At 46.4% G+C, this 21,511-nt stretch overlaps 1 protein-coding gene across 1 annotated transcript in view; it reads left to right on the top strand.

Annotated features, from left to right (window-relative positions):
• Positions 1 to 14,995, top strand: part of ACTR8 (actin related protein 8) — a 43,697-nt gene extending 28,702 nt beyond the window's left edge. Inside the window, exons 9-13 of the mRNA XM_040406947.1 lie at positions 5,173 to 5,268; positions 5,576 to 5,716; positions 6,779 to 7,040; positions 13,368 to 13,531; positions 14,639 to 14,995. Of these exons, the coding sequence (XP_040262881.1) occupies positions 5,173 to 5,268; positions 5,576 to 5,716; positions 6,779 to 7,040; positions 13,368 to 13,531; positions 14,639 to 14,782 (807 nt within the window). The 3' untranslated portion in view covers positions 14,783 to 14,995. The remainder of the gene's footprint in view (positions 1 to 5,172; positions 5,269 to 5,575; positions 5,717 to 6,778; positions 7,041 to 13,367; positions 13,532 to 14,638) is intronic.
• The last annotated feature ends 6,516 nt before the right edge of the window (positions 14,996 to 21,511 follow it).

Below are 21,511 nucleotides of genomic sequence, written 5' to 3'. Positions count from 1 at the left end.
AGAAACATGAGACCCCCCGAATTCCATTTGTATCCATCTTTGGGAGCGATAGCGGCAATATAGCCACTATCCTGCGACAGGAATGGCAGATCCTGCAGAAAGGATTGCCTGCAGTCACTGAATTTTCAGTTCCCCCAATGATGGCATACAAACGGAGTCCCAACCTACGGGATAGATTGGTGAAGGCGGATATAGGGGGTAAGGACATCGAAAGACAGAAAAGACTAGCACCAATGAGGAATGGTAATTTCCCTTGCCTTTCCTGTTGCAACTGCGGTGGCATCATGAAAGGCGACGGTTTTACACATCCCTACAGTGGTAAACGGTTTAAAATCAAGGGCCACTATACATGTAAGTCCACAGACGTGGTTTACATGATACAGTGCCCGTGTAGCTAGATCTATGTGGGGGAGACTACGATGGAATTGAGGGAGAGAATTAATAAACATAAAAGTACAATAAGAACAGGTGCACTCGACAAACCGGTTGCCAAACACTTCATTGACTGTAAACATTCTATCAATCAATTGAGATTTCGGGCTATTGATAGCGTGGGAAATTTGAGAAGGGGTGGGGACAGGAAGGGAATCCTGAGGAAAAAGGAACTTAAATGGATCCATACCCTTAGGTCGCTTCAACCTTTTGGTTTGAATCTAGAGTTCAATGTCTCATCCATCGATTGATATGTGTCATTGTTTTGTCCTCTTAGTATAGGGACATTATGATTTTAACCTATATGTAGCACATCCCCGGGGGATTGGTCCCCAAATCTATATGCCAAAGTGCTAAGATGATGGTCCATATGTGATGTATACATGGGATACACTGTCCGTATTGCTATCTGTACTTGCTATGATATGTTTTTGCTTTATGCCTGTTATGATCATGAATTTGTACAGTCCGGTTTGATGTCCCTCTATAATCAGGCAATTATCTGTTATCTATATGGTGCATGGACTAGTTCATTTTGGATACGGATAGCACATATTTACTTTACAGTAAGCAGCGTTGATCGTGGCGTCATCGTTGTCATGGCGCAGGTACTTGCGCGATGTTGTTACTGGCTGCGTACCTCATGTGACCCACGCCATCGACGCACGGTTGTGCGCTCTTGGGTGAGTGTTACGGGGTTGACGCGCAGTCTGTGACGTCAGTGAGGCCTTCTGGCAGCTCATTGGCTAGAGACACGTGCGCCACCGGGTGCCATGGCGACGCATGATACTTCCGGGTTTTAGATGGGTTGAGACGCGACTGCGCATTACAGATAAGGGAACGCCGAGGAGAACTACACGAGTTCGATGGACATGTCGTTAGCTGTGAGTTAAAGTATGAACATATGTATCTTATTGTGTAGTGATCTGCACTAATGATGTAACGGGGTGTGTATTTTATATGAGGGGGGTATATATATGCCTATCAGATTAAAGTATTTTTTGATATTGCGGAATACTGCCGAAGCCATCTTCTTTTCTACACGGCCACGTCAAAGCGGTCTCTTACTGGCCTTCCCTTCACTGGTTCTCGATTGTTCGGGACCCGCTTGGATGAAATCATCTCCGAAGCCACGGGAGGGAAGAGTACACATCTTCCCCAATCCAGGACTAGGAGCACTACTCGAGGCCGTCCCACCTTTTCTCGCTTCAGGTCTTCCCGCAGGGCTCCCACACCTCGCACCACTTCAGGTCCATTCTCTAACCCTGTCCAAGACAGACGTAAGAAACCTTTTTTTCGGACCCAGCCCTCCTGGCGCAAATCACAGCCTGCTCGCCCTCCCGCGACCAAGCAGAACCCTACCTGAAGGTGCGCCCCCACCCACCCGGGTGGGGGGACGTCTCCTCCTGTTCAGGGACTTCTGGCAGGCGCACGTCTCCGACGCCTGGGCTCTCGAGGTGGTGTCTTCCGGGTACAAACTCGAGTTTGCGTCCCTCCCCCCAGTTCGGTTCTTTCGCTCCCGGGTTCCCCGGGATCCCCAAGGGGCGGCCGATTTCTTTACTGCCACTCGTACCCTTCTGGACAAAGGGGTCATCGCTCCGGTTCCTATGGAAGAAAGATTCAAGGGGTTCTATTCGAACCTTTTTGTGGTCCCCAAAAAAGAAGGCTCGGTTCGTCCCATTCTGGATCTAAAACGGTTAAACCGTTTCCTTCGTCTTCAGCGGTTCCGGATGGAGTCTCTCAGGTCGGTGGTGGCCTCTCTGGAAAAAGGGGAGTTCCTGGCCTCTATCGACATCCAGGACGCCTACCTTCATATTCCAATCGCTCGGTGTCATCAGTGCTTTCTGCGCTTTGCAGTGGGGTCCGACCACTACCAGTTCGTTGCCCTCCCCTTCGGGCTGGCGACGGCCCCTCGCGTTTTCACAAAGGTCCTAGCCCCTGTCCTCGCCTCACTTCGTTCCAGGGGAGTTTTTCTTCTTCCATATTTGGACGATCTCCTTATCAAGGCACCCTCTCTGTCACTGACATCTGCCAGTGTGGACCTCTCGCTACAAACCTTACGCCGGTTCGGTTGGATTATCAATCTTCCCAAATCCTCTCTTGTTCCATCCAAGCAACTAATCTTTCTGGGGATGCTGCTGGATACAGAGGCAGCGGAGGTTCGGCTTCCGTCAGAAAAGCGCCAGCTCCTTCATCGGTCGGTTCGGAGCCTTCTGACCCACCGCCATCCTTCTTTCCGGTTCAGCATGCGAGTCTTGGGACAGATGGTGTCCTGTTTCGAAGCAATCCCCTACGCGCAGTATCACTCCCGCACCTTTCAGACTGCCATTCTGTCCGCCTGGGACAAGTCCCAGGAGAGTCTGGATCGGCATTTTCCCCTTCCCCCCCAAGTTCGCTCCTCTCTCCTCTGGTGGTTGCGGACCCCTCTCCAGGGGAAGTCCTTCTTGCCGATAACTTGGTTGGTGATTACCACCGATGCCAGTCTGCGGGGTTGGGGGGGGGGTGTTTCCTCCTCGGTCCGTACAAGGCACTTGGTCTCCATCGGAGTCCAAACTGCAGATCAACGTTCTGGAGCTGAGGGCGGTTCTCCTCTCACTCCGGTATTGGACTTCGCTGCTTCAAGGTCACCCTGTTCGTGTCCAATCGGACAATGCCACGGCTGTGGCATACATAAATCATCAGGGGGGCACTCGCAGCGCGGCGGCGATGAGGGAGGTGTCTCTAATCCTTCGCTGGGCGGAAGTTCATGTTCCAGCCCTTTCGGCCATTTACATCCCGGGGGTGGACAATTGGGCGGCGGATTTCCTCAGCCGGACGACGATCAACCCGGGCGAGTGGTCTCTGCACCCCGACGTCTTCGAGTCTCTTTGCCTTCGTTGGGGTCGTCCGGACGTGGATCTCATGGCCTCCAGATTCAACCACAAGCTTCCCACCTTCATGGCCAGAGCCAAGGATCCGGACGCTTACGGCGCGGACGCGCTCGTCCTTCCCTGGACAGGGTTTTCTCTCCTCTACGTTTTTCCGCCCCTGCCTCTTCTTCCACGAGTCCTTCGGAAGATCGCGGCGGAAGGCACGCCTGCGATCCTAATAGCCCCGGATTGGCCTCGTCGTCCTTGGTACGCCGACCTTATGCTGCTCCTGGCAGACGCTCCCTTGCCTCTGCCTCTAAGAGAAGATCTCCTCTCTCAAGGGCCGATCTTCCACCAGCATTTAGGGTCGCTACGTTTAGCGGCGTGGCTATTGAAACCAGTCCTAACGCGGCGGGGGTTTTCTGCTGACGTGGTCCGTACCATGATTCGTGCGCGAAAACCGGCATCGTCCAGGATTTATTACCGAACCTGGCGGGCCTATTTGAACTTCTGTGAGACCTTGGATGTTCATCCCCTTCGGTTTTCTCTCCCCACGATTTTATCCTTCTTGCAGTCTGGTCTGGACTTGGGTTTGGGTCTCAGTACCCTAAAGGGTCAGATCTCAGCGCTTTCGATCCTCTTCCAGCGCCCTCTGGCTCCGCTCGGTCCAGTTAAGACCTTTCTTCAGGGGGTTGCTCACTATGCTCCCCCGTATCGCGCTTCCGTTCCATCTTGGGATCTTAATGTTGTGCTAACGGCTCTCCAATCTTCTCCTTTCGAGCCTCTGCGTAGGGTTTCCCTTCGCTTGTTGTCTTGCAAAGTTTTTTTCCTCGTTGCTATCACGTCTCTTCGGCGTGTATCTGAATTGGCGGCACTTTCTTGCGTAGAACCCCTCTTGGTTTTTCACCAGGACAAGGTGGTTCTCCGCCCGGTTCCGGATTTCCTTCCGAAGGTGGTGTCCGCTTTTCACCTAAATGAAGATATTGTCCTTCCTTCTCTGTGCCCGTCCCCGTCTCATCCTCGGGAACGGGATCTTCACCGTCTGGATGTTGTTAGGGCTCTGAGGATCTACTTGGATGTAACTAGACCCTTTCGGCGCTCGGATTCTCTATTTGTGGTTCCGGAGGGTCCGCGCAGGGGGCTGGCGGCATCTAAAGTGGTTATTGCCCGCTTCATCAAGATGGCTATTGCTGAGGCTTACCGTGCTAAGGGCAGAGAGCCGCCCTTTGGTGTTACCGCTCATTCTACCAGAGCGGTCGGGGCTTCCTGGGCTCAGCGAAATCGAGCTTCGGCTGAACAATTGTGTAAGGCGGCCACCTGGTCTTCTTTGCACACTTTCACCAAGTTCTACAGGGTGAACACTTATGCATCGGCGGATGCTGCTTTGGGCCGCCTGGTCTTGCAGGCGGCGGTGCCTTAATGCCTATGGTGCTTTAATGCATCTTGGGTTTGTGGTCCCTCCCTATTTTTGGACTGCTTTTGAACGTCCCAAGGTTTCCTGTGTCCCCCAAGGAATTGGGCGAGAAAACGAGATTTTTGTATAACTTACCAGTAAAATCTCTTTCTCGCTCTTCCTTGGGGGACACAGCACCCACCCATTGTTTTGGTTGCCCTGACGGGTGTTTTGACTTGTTGGTGTTATTTTGGTTGATCCTTGCCTTTGTTTTAACTACTTGGGCACATAACTGGAAGTCTCTCTCTCCAGGCTGAGGGTATAGCTGCTGGAGGAGGGGCTTAACAGTCTTTCACTTAGTGTCACGCCTCCTATGGAGATGAGCTATACCCAAGGTTTCCTGTGTCCCCCAAGGAAGAGCGAGAAAGAGATTTTACTGGTAAGTTATACAAAAATCTCGTTTTTCGTGCATGAGTCCTAATTGTGTGTTTTCTTTAGGACATTAGTGGACTGCAGGATCATGAGTTGCAGGTGCGGCATCCAGATTCTCCAGCCTTGTTGTACCAAATGAGACTGGGAGATGAAAAACTTCAGGTCAGATCAAGAGTTCTTTTTGTGTTCTTATTATTACTAGTACAATGCATATTATCAGTATTCTACACATCAGTGGAGTATTACTACTGGCGTACATGTCAATGGTATTTGTTTAGCTGATTCATTCTGACTGGTGTATAATCCTACTTCACCGCTATCCATTGTACTACTGTACATTTTATCAGATACTATTATTTTTGTCCGGTGGATTTTACAGCCTCATCAATAATAAGACTGCTATTATTTTGTCTTTCACATGGCATTTTCTAACCCTACTGATGCTAGTGTTTTGTTTGTCACCCTTCAGGCTCCTATGGCTCTCTTCTATCCAGCCACATTTGGAATTGTCGGTCAGAAAATGACTTCTTTACAGCACAGATCACCAGGAGACCCAGAAGATCCTCACGATGAGCATTATCTACTAGCAACACAAAGCAAACAGGATCAGGTAAGACTTGACCAGACTGATACACATAACCTGTTGTTGTAAAATGCAGTGGCTTCAGAGGGTAAATATTTTAAGTGAGGCCCTGTTCACATTACATTGGTGTAGACGGTAGTCTGTATCCATCGGCACCGTTCACCTCATGGAGGGGGTAAAAGGGTGTCCTTTAAGGCTTTGTCAGGCTAGTATACATCTGTATGCTGCAAAATAGAAGGTATGTAATAGCATAGTAGACTATGTGACTGTATAGATCATACGAGTGTATTACTGTAGTGCAGCGGCGGCATGAAGCGCACGGCGTCAAAGCAACCAATGACGCCGTGCGCTCCCGCTGTCAGCAGGAATCCAGGCCGGGATACCACGGACCGTTCACGGCCGCGGAACACGGCCCTGTGAATTCGGCCTTACAATGCTAAAAAAAAATTTTTTTTATTTTATTTATTTTTTAATACAATGGGCAATCTATCCCACTATGCCTCACAGCCTTCCATCTAAGGTATAGGTCTATAGAACACATGCGCATGTATATAAATATAAATATGTTTGTGGTTTATATAACTATATGGATATATATGGATGTATAGATGCGGATGTGGACGCGCACACATATATACACACACATACCCAAAATGCTACATAGTTATTATAATGAATGTTTAAGTATGCTTATTTTACATTTATATGTATATTTTACATATTCCAAACCAATTTCACTAATATATCGGCATGTCCAACCCCTTTTATTATCTATTAATAATTTGAATTCATAACTAACAAACCAATGAAACTGATGTATGAAAATTGATGTAAAAGTTATGTTTATTAATTTATATTTTACACATGAATGAAAATAACTATAACTTTAAAATATATTTAAAAAAAAACGACAAAAAATTATTGTAATAAAAGGTATAGGTCTATAGGCTTAAACCCTGATGTGAATGAGGCCTGACAAATAACACAATAAGTTGTGCCAAGTAATACTCTGCTTTGTTACATTGGCCCACTCAGCTCTGCTACATCTGGATATGCTACAGTTGATTGTGATTTGGGCTCTCTTTATAGTCATCCAAGGCAGCTGCCGACCGGAAAGCCTTTCCCAAACCAAGCATGTTTGATGACGCGCGGAGCCAGGCCATGGATGTTTCAGAAAGAGCACACCTGATGGAAGCAGAGCTTGGACCCTCTCAGGGTGATGGCATGGGGCATGGCCATGATGGGGAGGAGAGCTCTGCCAGTTTATTCTCCAGGAAAGCAATGGTATCTCAGTTTGAAGGGAAAGCACTGGGCCTGGATAAGGCAATTCTTCATAGCATTGACTGCTGCAGTAAGTCTGATATCCAGTCCTCTGTCACCACTATCAATTGCTGTCTCACATTTACATTTTCTCTTGGGTATAATATAATGTATATAAGTATATTGTTATCGTACATTATCAGTCAATATATGTAGGAAAACATCAAATACTTTGCTCTTTCATGAATATTTCTCGTCTCTTAGGGTCCATTCACACGTCCGTTTTTTCTTTCCTGATCTGTTCCGTTTTTTGCGGAACAGATCTGGACCAGATCTGGACCCATTCATTTTCAATGGGTCCTGGAAAAAATCGGACAGCACAATGTGTGCTGTCCGTTTCCGTTGTTCCGTTCCGCATGTCCGAAAAAATATAAAACATGTCCTATTCTTTTCTGCAAAAATCGGATCCTGGACCAATACAAAGTCAATAGATCCGAAAAAAACGGAAGACATTCGTATGTCATTACGTATGTCATCCGTTTTATGCGGATTCCGTTCCTGGAAATTAGGCTTCCTCCCCAGTATTAAATGTGACCAGTGCCCCCCTCCCTCTATATTCATTGGTGGCCAGTGCGGATTCCCAGTAAGTTTTTTACAGATCTGATTTTTCACTTCGTGAAAAACTCAGATCCGACAGTATATTCTAACACAGAGGCGTTCCCATGGTGATGGGGACGCTTCTAGTTAGAATATACTGAGAACTGTGTACATGACTGCCCCCTGCTGCCTGGCAGCACCCGATCTCTTACAGGGGGCTGTGATCCGCACAATTATTGTGCTGATCACGGCCCCCTGTAAGAGATCAGGGGCTGCCAGGCAGGAGGGGGCAGACCCCCCTCCCTCCCCTGTATTAAATGTGACCAGTGCGGCCCCCCTCCCTCTATATTCATTGGTGGCCAGTGCGGATTCCCAGTATTAAATGTGTCCAGTGCGCCCCCCCTCTATATTCATTGGTGGCCAGTGCGGATTCCCAGTATTATAAATGTGACCAGTGCCGCCTCACCTCCCCCCCCCATCCCATCATTGGTGGCAGCGGAGAGTTCCAATCGGAGTCCCAGTTTAATCGCTTGGGCTCTGATCGGTTACCATGGCAGCCAAGACGCTATTGCAGTCCTGGTTGCCATGGTTACTTAGCAATAAATAGAAGCATTATACTTACCTGCGACTGCGAGCTGCAATGTCTGTGTCCGGCCGGGAGCTCCTCCTACTGGTAAGTGACAGGTCTGTGCTATAAGCAATGCGCCGCACTGACCTTTCACTTACCAGTAGGAGGAGCTCCCGGCCGGTCGCAGACATCGCAGTTGCAGGTAAGTATAATGCTTCTATTTATTGCTAAGTAACCATGGCAGCCAAGACTGCAATAGTCTTGGCTGCCATGGTAGCCGATTGGAGCCCAAGCGATTAAACTGGGACTCCGATCGGAACTCTCCGCTGCCACCAATGATGGGGGGGGGGGGAAGAAGTGAGGCCGCACTGGACACATTTAATACTGGGAATCTGCACTGGCCACCAATGAATATAGAGGGAGGGGGGCCGCACTGGTCACATTTAATATAGGGGAGGGAGGGGGTCTGCCCCCCCCGCCTGGCAGCACCTGTTCTCTTACAGGGGGCTATGATTCGCACAATAATTGTGCGGATTAGAATATACTGTCGGATTTGAGTTTTCACATGTTTCCGTTTTCTGCGGATGCGCAAAAAACGGATGACATACGGAAACATTTTCAGGAACAACGGATCCGCAAAAAACGGACCGAAAATCGGGATGTAGAAAAATACTGACGTGTGAATGTAGCCTAACTCTACATAGCATTTCACACATTAGGCAAAATTCTAACTATGTTAGTGGTGCCGGGAAAATCTACTGACTAGTCAAACATATGACATAAGGCTGTGCTTTTGTCTGGTATATATCTCAATTATGTATCTCCAACTGTATACATATCGGTTACAGAAAAGTGTGTGGTACAGGTATATATGGAGTCAGTGGCAGATGTATGCAGAGCTAGAATAGGAAGAGTCAGGAGCCAATGTGCATGAGAATCCAACCAATCAAAAAAAATAGGGCTTAAAGGCTATGTCCACCTTTGGGGGCAATTTTATATGATTGCATTTTACTCATTTTGGTGTCAAATCATTTTCTCAAATGGTCTTTATTAAAAATATTCAGCCGTTCTGTCACAAAATGTTATTGGTTGTCTAGCTTTGTGAATTGTACTTTCACTTTGTGCAGGTCTGTAAATCACTAAATGGTTATAAACCCTTATTTGAGCCACATTCTTATCAGTAAGAATTTGAAACATAGAAACATAGAATGTGTCGGCAGATAAGGACCATTTGGCCCATCTAGTCTGCCCAATATACTGAATACTATGGATAGCCCCTGGCCCTATCTTATATGAAGGATGGCCTTATGACTATCCCATGCATGCTTAAACTCCTCCACTGTATTTGCAGCTACCACTTCTGCAGGAAGGCTATTCCATGCATCCACTACTCTCTCAGTAAAGTAATACTTCCTGATATTACTTTTAAACCTTTTCCCCTCTAATTTAAAACTATGTCCTCTTGTAGCAGTTTTTCTTCTTTTAACTATTCTCTCCTCTTTTACCTTGTTGATTCCCTTTATGTATTTAAAAGTTTCTATCATATCCCCTCTAATAATGAGTGTTTAGGAGGTCAGAGATATGGAGCCGTCAGCTGAGCTGCCTGACGGATAGAGTAAAAATACAGAGCTTGCTACTGGAGAGTCTTAAGGCTACACAGAGAAAGGGGCTCAACATTTTTAATAAAGACCAAATGAAAAAAATATTTTTAGCTAAAAATGAGCACAATGCAAAAAAATAAATACAAAAATGGTGCCAAAGGTGTACATAGCCTTTAAGAGCTGCCATTAGGGTTGTTTCGGGTGTCAAATTTTTAATACCAAATCAATACTTTTGTCCCGGTATCGATATGATACTGGGATTTGCCTTTTATCGATACTAGGCTGTGCTACTGCACAGCCCAGTATCAGAGAACATGGATCACACTGCTCTCAGCGCGGCCATGTTCCCTCAGCAGCACGGGGAGAAGGAAGCAGTCTATCCCTCCCCCTGTGCTGCCACTGCCACCAATGGGAACGAAGAGGAGGGGAGGACGCACTGCGCCACCAATGATAGTTAACGTTTAATACAAATACAGCTGGCAGCAAGAAACACATTGCCGGCACCCGACCTCTGACAGGGCGCTAAGATCTGTCAGAGGTCAGGTGCCAGCAATGTGTTTCTGCCGCCGGCTGTATTTGTATTAAACGTTGGTGGCGCAGTGCGCCCCCTCCCTTCCACCCCCCAGTATTAAAATCATTGGTGGCAGTGGCCACAGAGTCCCCTCACCTCCTCTCATTGGTGGCAGTGTCAGCTTCTGATCGGAGCCCCAGCTGTGTAATTGTGGGGCTCCGATCAGTTACCATGGCAGCCAGGACGCTACTGAATCCATGGCTGCCATGGTAATCTCCCTGCTTCTGTGTGCACAAAGCACAGGGCAGCAGGGAGAGTGTAAAGTACTATTCACCCTGATAGAGCTCTATTAGGGTGAATAGGACAAGGGATTAAAAGATTCCAGGTTCTAGCCCCTAAGGGGGGAAATAGTTACTAAATAAAAAGTAGAAAAAAAAAACACACCAAAATATTAAGTATAAATCACCCCCACTTTCCCAATTTTACATATAAAATTTTATTTTTTTTAGTCACCTTGTCCCCCCCACAAAATAGTATAGGACTGTTCGATTATGGGCCGGACGTCCCATAAAATGCGGAACGCACGCACGCTTTTTATTTATTAATTTTTTGCGTGGTATCGAGTATCGCAATACTTTTTTATGGTATCGAAACCAAATCTAAATTTTGGTATCGAAACCACCCTAGCTGCCATCAGCTGACACAGTTAGGCCCCTTTCACACGGGCAAGATTTCCGCGCGGGTGCAATGCGTGAGGTGAACGCATTGCACCCGCACTGAATCTGGACCCATTCATTTCTATGGGGCTCCGCACATGAGCGGTGATTTTCACGCATCACCTGTGCGTTGCGTGAAATTCGCAGCGTGCTCCTCTTTGTGCGTTTTTCACTTAACACAGGCCCCATAGAAATTAATGGGGTTGCGTGAAAATCGCAAGCATCCGCAAGTAAGTGCGGATGCGGTGCGAATGTTCACGCACGGTTGCTAGGTGACGATCGGGATGGGGACCCGATCATTATTATTTTCCCTTATATGATGGTTATAAGGGAAAATAATATCATTCTGAATACAGAATGCATAGTACAATAGGGCTGGAGGGGTTAAAAAAAATAAAATAATGTTTTAACTCGCCTTAATCCACTTGTTCGCGCAGCCGGCATCTCTTCTGTCTTCTTTTGTGAGTAATAGGACCTTTGATGACGTCACTACGTTCATCACATGGTCCGTCACATGATCCATCACCAAAAGGTCCTATTCCTCACAAAAGACAGAAGAGATGCCGGCTGCGCGAACAAGTGGATTAAGGTGAGTTAAATTTATTTTTTTTTTTTTAACCCCTCCAGCCCTATTGTACTATGCATTCTGTATTCAGAATGCTATTATTTTCCCTTATAACCATGTTATAAGGGAAAATAATACAATCTACACAACCTTGAACCAAAACCTGAACTTCTGTGAAGAAGTTCGGGTCTGGGTACCACATTCAGTTTTTTATCACGCGCGTGCAAAACGCATTGCACCTGCGCGATAAAAACTGAACAACGGAACGTAATCGCAGTCAATTACGTACCTACTCGCGCGGGTTTGCCGCAATGCACCGGGACGCATCCGGACCTAATCCGGACACGCTCGTCTGCAAGGGGCCTTAGGGCGAAGTCCCAGCAGAGTGACACAGCTATGGGGGAGGTCCCAGTATAGTGTACTGGCCAGCTGGAGTTTGCTATGAGCTGTTACACCATCTAGGTGGGAGGAAATGGGAAAATTGTCAAGAGTCAGTCCAAGTGTCCAGCTACATTCACATAAGTTGGTACAAATCCGAATAGGGTTGATGATGCTGCTAAGGCCCCCTGCACACGAACGTGTGCACCCCGTGGTCGTGCTGCGGCCCACAAAATGCGGGCCGCAATGCACGAACACAGTCCGTGGGGCAGCCGCAGCGGATCGCGGACCCATTCACTTTAATGGGTCCGCGATCCGGCAGTTCCACAAAAAGATAGGACATGTCCTATCTTTTTGCGTAACGGAAGTACGGGACGAAACCCCACGGAAGCACTCCGTAGTGCTTCCGTAGGGTTCCGTTCCGTGCTTCCGTTCCGCACCATTCCGCATGTCCGGATTTGCGGACACATTCAAGTGAATGGGTCCACATCCGGGATGTGGAATGGCCACGGAACAGCACCCGTGTATTGCGGATCCGCAAATACGGCAACGGGGCGCACACGTTCGTGTGCAGGAGGCCTAAGTGGGAAGGACCTAAGGATGCGCCTTGTCACACTGCCTAGAAGGGAGACCAACCTTTTTGGTCACATGCTCTGCCGACATCTCTACACTGACAGGAGGAGGAGCAGTTTCCTACCTGTGTCGAGACTAAGACCGACTCTTCCATTTAAGGAAGACGTGACCAAGAAATTGAGAAATGAATGAAAAATTGTAATGCAGTAAAATGTAGACTGCATATTGCAAATAGCTAGCGATTGCACAGTATTTTTTATAGCCCTTTAAAACTGTTCAGATCTGAAATGCATCAATTTAAAGGGAACCTGTTACCTCAAAAACGCATATAAAACCGCCAGCATTACCTTATAGTAGCCCCCAGTCTGTTCCTAATCATATGTTTGATTCGGTAGTCTGATGTTTATTTGCTTAAAAAAACTATATTTTAGGCGCCGTCAGCGCTATCTTGCCTGTCAGCTTCAAGTCAATGTAAGCACACACCATAACCGTCCCCTCTCTTGTTTGATTGACAGCCAGAAGTCTCGCGCATGCGCGGTGCGCTCCTTGATAAGGCGCGATCCTGTCTCCGGCTGCCGCTGTTAGCCGCGATAAGGCACGGTCCCGGCCGCACTTCAGGCTGTCAATCAAAGTCAAGAGAGGGGACGGTAAGGGGGCGTGCTTACCTTGACTTGAAGCTGACCGGCAAGATAGCGCTGCTGGCGCTTAAAATATAGGTTTTTTACGTAAATGAGCATCCGACTACGGATCAAACATATGATTATGAACAGACTGGGGGCTACTATAAGGTAACGCTGGCGCTTTTATATGCGTTTTTGAGGTGACAATTTCGCTTTAAATGTTTGAAGTCCTTTTTTTTTTTTTTTTCCTGGGAGTGAAATATTCAAAATTTTCTACATTTCCTTTCAGCCTCCGATGATACAAAAAAGAAGATGTACAGCTCCATCTTGGTGGTCGGAGGGGGGCTAATGTTCCCCAAGGCCCAGCAGTTTCTGCAACATCGAATCCTCAATAAGATGCCTCCGTCCTTCAGAAGAGTGGTTGAAAATGTAGAAGTGATAACAAGACCAAAAGTAAAGAATATTCTACACTGCTTATTGTACATATGGGGATCCTGTGTAATTAATATTTGGTATGACACCAGATTATACAGTTTGAGCCACGTGAATAATTACCACGGAGCGAATATGCACTAGAGCAAGAGGTGTTGTCGCCCATGTCCATAGAAACTCCACATCTAAAGATATGTTAGTGAACCTACTGAGCTATACAGCAGATAATTGTCAATCACTTATTATTAAAGGTGATTCTATGTGTATTTCTAGGTGTGTGTATATATGTATAATGTTTATTGGTTTAGTTAGCATGTCCAACCCCCCCCCCATCCCTTTTAATAAACTAAATACTATCTGAATAATTTGTCGTAAATATGTAATTATAACGACAAAAAAAAATACAAAAAATAATTATAATCTACAATTGAGACTTTATATATTGATATCCTATCATCAGGATGGGTCATCAATATCAGCTTAGTGGGGGTCCGACTCCTAGCACCCCTGCCGACCAGCTGTTTGGAGGGGCTGCCAGGTTTCCACATGCCCTGTGGCCATATATACCAAGCACAGTGCAGTTCATTGTACGGTGGCTGTGTTTGGTCCAGTACGGCGGCTCAGTCCCATTGAATAAGATTGAGCTGCTCAATGGCAATGAGAGTAATAGACAAGAAGTCACTCGCTTGAGTACAGCGGCCCCCTGACTGGCGAGGGTGGCCGGACTGGACCCCACCAATCAGATATTGATGACCTATCTTGCAGTTGCTAGAGATCCCATTCATTTTTTTGAAACCCCTGTTATCGTAAATGTCAGTGCTTATTATTTGCAGTGCTTTCTAGGCAGGATCCATGTCAAACAGCGCAGCAGAACCATGTAAATCCACCCTCAGCAGGCTTTCCCACTGTTTTTGTTTTTAACAAAGGGCCTGCTTTTTCCCCCAAAAACAGTGCCACTCTTGTCCCTCGTATGGAAAGTCACTTAACAGTGAGTGAGCTGTAATATCAAACACAACCCATAGACCAGGTCAGGCTGAAAGCAGATTTTAAATGCTGTACTTTTTAAGTTTAGATATCCAGAAAGTGCCATAACCTCAGTTTGATTGCGGGTTGTTTGATTTTACCCAGGATATGGACCCGCGACTGATCGCATGGAAAGGAGGCGCAGTCCTTGCTTGTCTTGACACAACACAGGAACTTTGGATCTACCAGCGGGAATGGCAGAGGTTCGGAGTGCGCATGTTACGGGAAAGAGCCGCGTTTGTTTGGTGAAATAAATGGACTAAATTTGGTTGTGGATAATCCCTTTAATGACTGGATATCTTACTATCACAGAACCTGGCTAATATGTACCAGCCTGCCTGCACTGTTGTCAGAGAGCGAGAGATGTATAGGAAAATGATGAATGCGGAATTTATGAGCACTATATTGGTTTTTGACGTAAAATACTTTGGCGCTAAAGAAAATAAACCAATGTTTACATAATTTGATGTCACTTTGTTCATTGACCTCTAGAGGGCAATAGAACACAGTAAATCAGAGCGAGTGTATAAGCGACACAATCAAAGTCATTTTCATGGACTTAAATTATGGGGGCTTAGGGATTACCCTTAGGATATGCCATGGCTCTGTAGCTTGTGTCGCCGGCCCTTTGTGTTTTATTCAGCTTCATAGGTATAGCTGTGCCTGCACCTGGTATTGGAGCCGAGTCCCATATCCAGACCTGTAAGGCTGCTTTCATACTACGTTTTTCAGTGTCCTTCAGAGGTATGTATACATAGGGGGGTTTCCAGATACCGTATAAGTAAAAATAAATAAAGAGCAGTATGTTCTTTATGAAATGACACAGCAGACTGTGTTATTCCATACCAGAGAATCGCAGTGTACCATCATATACCAGCCCCACGTAAGCCAAACAGTCACTCTTGACCTTGTTTAGGTGAATGGGGGCACTTCATGCTGCAGGCGGCAAGTGAAGGCTGAAAAACTAGGTGTAAAAGTTTAATTTGCCCACAATTAATTTACATGTTCCTAGGTCTAAGGCCTCTTTCACACGGGCGTTGCGGGAACATGCGCGATTTTTCCCTGCGAGTGCAAAACATTGTAATGCGTTTTGCACTCGCGTGAGAAAAATCGTGCATGTTTGGTACCCAAACCCGAACTTCTTCACAGAAGTTCGGGCTTGGGATCGGTGTTCTGTAGATTGTATTATTTTCCCTTATAACATGGTTATAAGGGAAAATAATAGCATTCTGAATACAGAATGCATAGTAAAATAGCGCTGGAGGGGTTAAAAAAAATAATTAAACTCTTCTTAGTCCACTTGATCGCGCAGCCGGCATCTCTTCTGTCTCCTTTGCTGATTGCCGGAAAAGGACCTGTGGTGACGTCACTCCGGTCATCACATGGTCCATCACATGATCCATCACCATAGTAAAAGATCATGTGATGACCGGAGTGACGTCACCACAGGTCCTTTTCCTGCAATCAGCAAAGAAGGAGACAGAAGAGAAGCCGGCTGCGCGATCAAGTGGACTAAGGTGAGTTTAATTATTTATTTATTTCTTTTTAACCCCTCCAGTGCTATTGTACTATACATTCTGTATTCAGAATGCATTATTTTCCCTTATAACCATGTTATAAGGGAAAATAATAATGATCGGGTCCCCATCCCGATCGTCTCCTAACAACCGTGCGTGAAAATCGCACCGCATCCGCAATTGCTTGCAGATGCTTGCGATTTTCACGCAACCCCATTCATTTTTATGGGGCCTGCGTTACGTGAAAAACGCACAAAGAGGAGCATGTGATGCGTGAAAATCACAGCTCGTGTGCACAGCCCCACAGAAATGAATGGGTCATGATTCAGTGCGGGTGCTGTGCGTTCAACTCACTCATCGCATCCGCACGGAATACTCGCCCGTGTGAAAGGGGCCTAACTGTTTATAGTCTGAAGGTGTCCATACAAATTAGATAGAGGTCGGCTGATGGTTGAATATGCAGTCATTCTGCAGACACGGCCTTGCACATGTCCGTCCATATTGGCCATTACAGTTGTTCAGACTGCTCATACGTGTTCAATGCAACCAAGCGATGGACGAAAGATCTTTCTGGGAACCCATACCAAGGATATATAAGATGCGGGAACTCACCATATGTAAAAGTCCTTTAGATGCATGGCTAGTCAGGATGTGGGGTGCAAGCATAAGCGACGGCCTTTTCGCGCAACTTACCTTCAGCGGGGCCTGTACAGGATACTCTCCTGTAAAGGATACTCTTTTATGCTGAGCACCACCGTGTTAATCAAGACCACGGTTTGGCAGGAGGATTAAAGGTAATGCCGACATATATATTCTTTTTGAAGTATCTTCCTGGGAACATTCAGAGAAAGATCTTTCATTTGCGAACGCTTTTTCTTTGAATGACCGATCCTTCGTCTGACAACTGGATGAAAATATTAAACACTGCGACTTTTCCAACGATAATGGTCTATTATTGGACGGCTAAAACGATCCATCGATGTTATATTTCAGCCGATGATCGTTTTGGTTGAAATGGTCCGTTTTGATCAACTTTAGACTAAAGTGCGTGACCGTGATCTCCAGCCGTGATGAAATGTTTCTAGGGCATGATTGTCACAGGTTGGAGACCACGGTGTAAGACTGAAAGCTGTCTATGTATGCCATGGAGCGAGCAGAGAAAGCCGCTGCTAGAAAGTTCTGGAAACGGCTTATCTCTCCGGAGAACAAAAGGATCGGGTGAAAATATTCATTTTGCCCGATTCATGTCTAACCCCGATATCATCTGTTGGGGAGATTCGGATGCTCCCCAAACTCATCAATGTGTTGTCTGAACCCACCATTCTCAGCTGTTTGGAGGGACTGCAGCGGTGGGACAAGCTTTGCAGCCTCCTCATTGTATACCAAGCACAGCGCCATACTTTGCATAGTGGCGGAGCTTGGTATTGCACTTCAATTTCATTCACTTGAATGGGAGAAGCCGTGATATTCCTCAGGATAGATCAGTATTTAAATACTGGAAAACCACTTTAAAGTTTGCAGTATGGAGCAGTGTAAGCTTAAAGCGTACTTTAAATATAGTCTTGGGCTTCTGTTCATGTCCTCAGTACATACTGAGATTTTATTTTACTCGACCTCCCAGCAGTGAAAGGAGAAATGGTGAATAATTAACCCGGTATACAAATTACTGTCTGCTACCCGATGTGCTTCTTGCATAGGAGAGTAAAGGATACGTATTATGCATATGTGACTTCTGATCTTTTGAAGGTCAATATTGGGCCACCTTTTATTTTTCCTTAGCAGCGTTCATGATCTGCAAGCATAAATAGCACCTCATACTAAGGGGGTATTCACATGCGGGAGATGTGTTGTCAAATATCAGTTCCGTACATTTGAATGTGAACTTATTCAAAAAAGAACATTAAATGGAATAACTTCCGTCCATAGAGATAACAGGCAGATATGATGGAATTAAAGATGAGGTGATAACTAGTGAGCAGACAACATGCTGTGCAATGGCTGTCATCTGTGTAATTCAAGAGTTAAAACGGTTCCATTCAAGGCCCCATTCACACGTCCGCAAAAGGGTCCGCACCCGTTCCGCAATTTTGCGGAACGGGTGCGGACCCATTCATTCTCTATGGGCCCGGACGTGAAGCGGAGAGCACACTATGTGCTCTCCACTTCCCCATTTGCAGGGCGCGGCCCCGAACTTCCGGGTTTCGGCCCCGAACTTCTGGTCCGCAGCTCCGCAAAAGATAGAACATGTCCTTTTCTTGTCCGCAGCTGCGGACAAGAAAAGGCATTTCTATAGGGTGTGTTGTGGATCCGCAATTTGAGGGTCTGCAACACACCACGGACGTGTGAATGGACCCTAAAGGGGCTATCCTACAAAAAACATTGTGTAGATTTACTAACCCCGTCTAATTTGCACATGCAGCCAATGACTGACCACAGTGGTAACAAGTCCCCCAAGCAGTACATGGCCCAGCTTACACACTTCCTATAGTTTGCAAGCACCACTACCGCTGATGGATTGCAGGGCGGTTGTAACCATGGAAACGAGCAGTGTATAATGTGATAGAAAAATAAATCCAGCCAGCAAAGGAGGCAACACAGACAATCACAATACATTAGTAAGTGCCTTGTATTAACTTTCTGTACATGATAAATGCCACTTGCTGAAGTGAGACAACCCCTTTAGGCCTCATGCACACGACTGTTGTGTGTTTTACGGTCCGCAAAACACAGATGGCTTCCTTGTGCGTTCCGCAATTTGCAGAACGGCGCGGACAGCCATTAATATAACTGCCTATCCTAATAGGACAGGTTATATATTTTTTTTTGCGGGGCCACGTAACGGAGCAACGGATGCGGACAGCACACAGAGTGTTGTCCGCATCTTTTGCTGCCGCATTGAAGTGAATGTGTCCGCACCCAAGCCGCAAAAACTGCAGGTCGGATGCGGACCAAAACAACGGCCGTGTGCATGAGGCCTTAAGGAAAGAGTACTGGTGCCATGCACTGCCCCCTACAGCCTTGCATTATGCATAGCACAGTGTCTCAGTTCTGCCCGGATCGCTCCTCTAGGCCGGATTTACACTTACGGTTTTTGAAGCCAAAGCCGTGAACGGATCGTGAACTGAGGACACGTATAAAGGAAACACTGGCTCTTGTTCTCTTCTTGAATCCACTCCTGACTTTGGCTTTAAAAAAAACCTGAAAGTGGAAACCGAGCCTTTAAGAAGAGGAATCCCAGGCGCTTGTTCCCACTAGTTCCACATGAATAAGTGAATTATTATTCTAAATGATCTCTGTTGGAAGACTTCTGTAATTCATCTTTATTTGTCCATAAAATTTACAATTTTTTTTGTTCTGGAAGAGACGGGATTGACACTAAATGGATTAATCTCTGAACTCTTTTAACTGGATGTCACAATTTGGATGCCCGACTCTCCGGCGCATTAACCAGCACGGTTAACAATTAACTCCCTGCTGCCGGGCAGCCGCGATCGGCTGCATCTGTCCAAAGTGTATTAGATGGTGTGCATTCATTGTGGTTGCTGGCTAAATATCCTAGATGGACGTATAGGGGGATGACTAGGAGCCGTCCTATCTAAGCACCCGTCTCCATTCGTACTGTGAAACAATGGGAAACAACAAAAAGGGGCAGATTTACCATGAGGGGAATTTTGAAAATCAGTTTTGCAGGAGTCTGCATTGCTGTCATTTGTCCCAGACTTATCAGATATCACACAATGTTGGGTAGATTTAGTGCATGTTTAAAGGGGTTGTCCGGACCCGGACATACCCTTATTTTCACCCAGGCAGCACCCCTGATGTTGGCATCGGAGCATCTCATGCTCCCTTGCCCTGCGTTAGATCGTGCAGGATACAGGCTTTTTTGTTTACAATAACACAATGTTCGGTGACGTCACCGGCTCTGATGGGCGTGCTTTAGCACTGCCCTAGCGTTTTACTGGCTAGGGCAGCGCTAAAGCCCGCCCATCAGTGCCGGTGATGTCACCGGGCTTCCTGGCAGCCCCATGGAGAGCCCAGTTCGTCACCGGATCTCCTGAAAATGCCTAAATCAGAAACTTTTCAAAACTGGAGGGAGTACTGTAAAAATGCAAAGGGTTACAACATTTTTTCGCAAACAAGCCCAAATAGTCACAAAGCAATATTTTGCTACTTTTTGAAGCTAGAATTCTGGAGTGAGGGGCGTAATATATTTCCCCTAAGGACTGAGTTGCCCTTTGCAGTGGGCATGAATTGGAAGGTTGGAATTTGCTATGGGGTTCCTTTAGACCAGGGGTGCCCTTGATACCATTCTGTGTGGCCCCAACCATCTGGCAACTTACATGTATGTTTGTCTTGTGGCTGCTCACATGTATTTTTCATGTGTTTCTCCCATTAGATGGGAGTTCTGGAACTGTAACTAGACACTAATGGTATATACTGTATGTTCCACATGCCATAAATACAGTATTTCATTTTTCAATACCCCTTTAAGTTTTATTTTCGTCCCTCGTCATTGGTTCAGTCTGGCAATGTGGCCCCCAACCAGAAAACCTTGTGCAACCCTGCTTTAAACCCATCTTAATCCTCCTCAGAAAGGAGAGACCTCAACCAGTGGTGATGAACGGGCAACATAATGGAGGGCTGGAATGTGGCCCTTATGCGTTCAAAATAGTCCAAACTAATAAGCCAGGTCTGGGACCAGTATTAAAAGTATGCACGCATATGTGCAGATATACAGAGCGCCATGGTTGTATGTTTGATCCTTGTCCTGGCCATGACTGAATATGAGCAGAGTCAAGTGATCCCTTTAAAGGGCATCTGTCAGCAGTTTTGTACCTATGACACTGTCTGACCTGTTACATGTACACTTGGCAGCTGAAGGCATCTGTGTTGGTCCCATGTTCATATGTGATCGCATTGCTGAGAAAAATGATGTTTTAATATATGCAAATGAGCCTCTAGGAGCAACGGGGGCGTTGCCATTGCAACTACTGCGCCCTCTGCACTTTGATAGGGCCAGACATGATGACAGTTTCACTGCCTGGTCCTGTCCATCAACGTGTAGAGGTCACAGCTACAGATGAGCAAACTTTTCATATTTTGAAATTTGTTCACGCTTCATTTACTGGTAAAAGGTGAACTGCGTTATGGATTCCGTTACCGCGGACGATAACGGATTTCTGTGACTGAATGCATAACGCAATACCTTTTAGAGGCATTGCTTTATTCATTCCGTCATAATAGAAGTCTATGGGCGGCAAAACAGAGTCCTCTCCTGCATAACGGAAACGGGATGGGTCCGTTATGCAGGCCACAGACTTCTATTATGACGGAATGAATAACGGAATTCCTCTAACGGCATTCCGTCACAGAATTGCGTTATGGTCCGTGGTAACGGAGTCCATAACCCAATTCACCTTTTACCAGTAAACGAATCGCAAACTAATTTCGTAACCGGAAA

This window comes from Bufo bufo, chromosome 9 (assembly GCF_905171765.1).
Source record: "Bufo bufo chromosome 9, aBufBuf1.1, whole genome shotgun sequence".
In the NCBI taxonomy this organism is placed as follows: Eukaryota; Metazoa; Chordata; class Amphibia; order Anura; family Bufonidae; genus Bufo; species Bufo bufo.
This window is presented reverse-complemented; position numbering and strand designations above follow the sequence as displayed.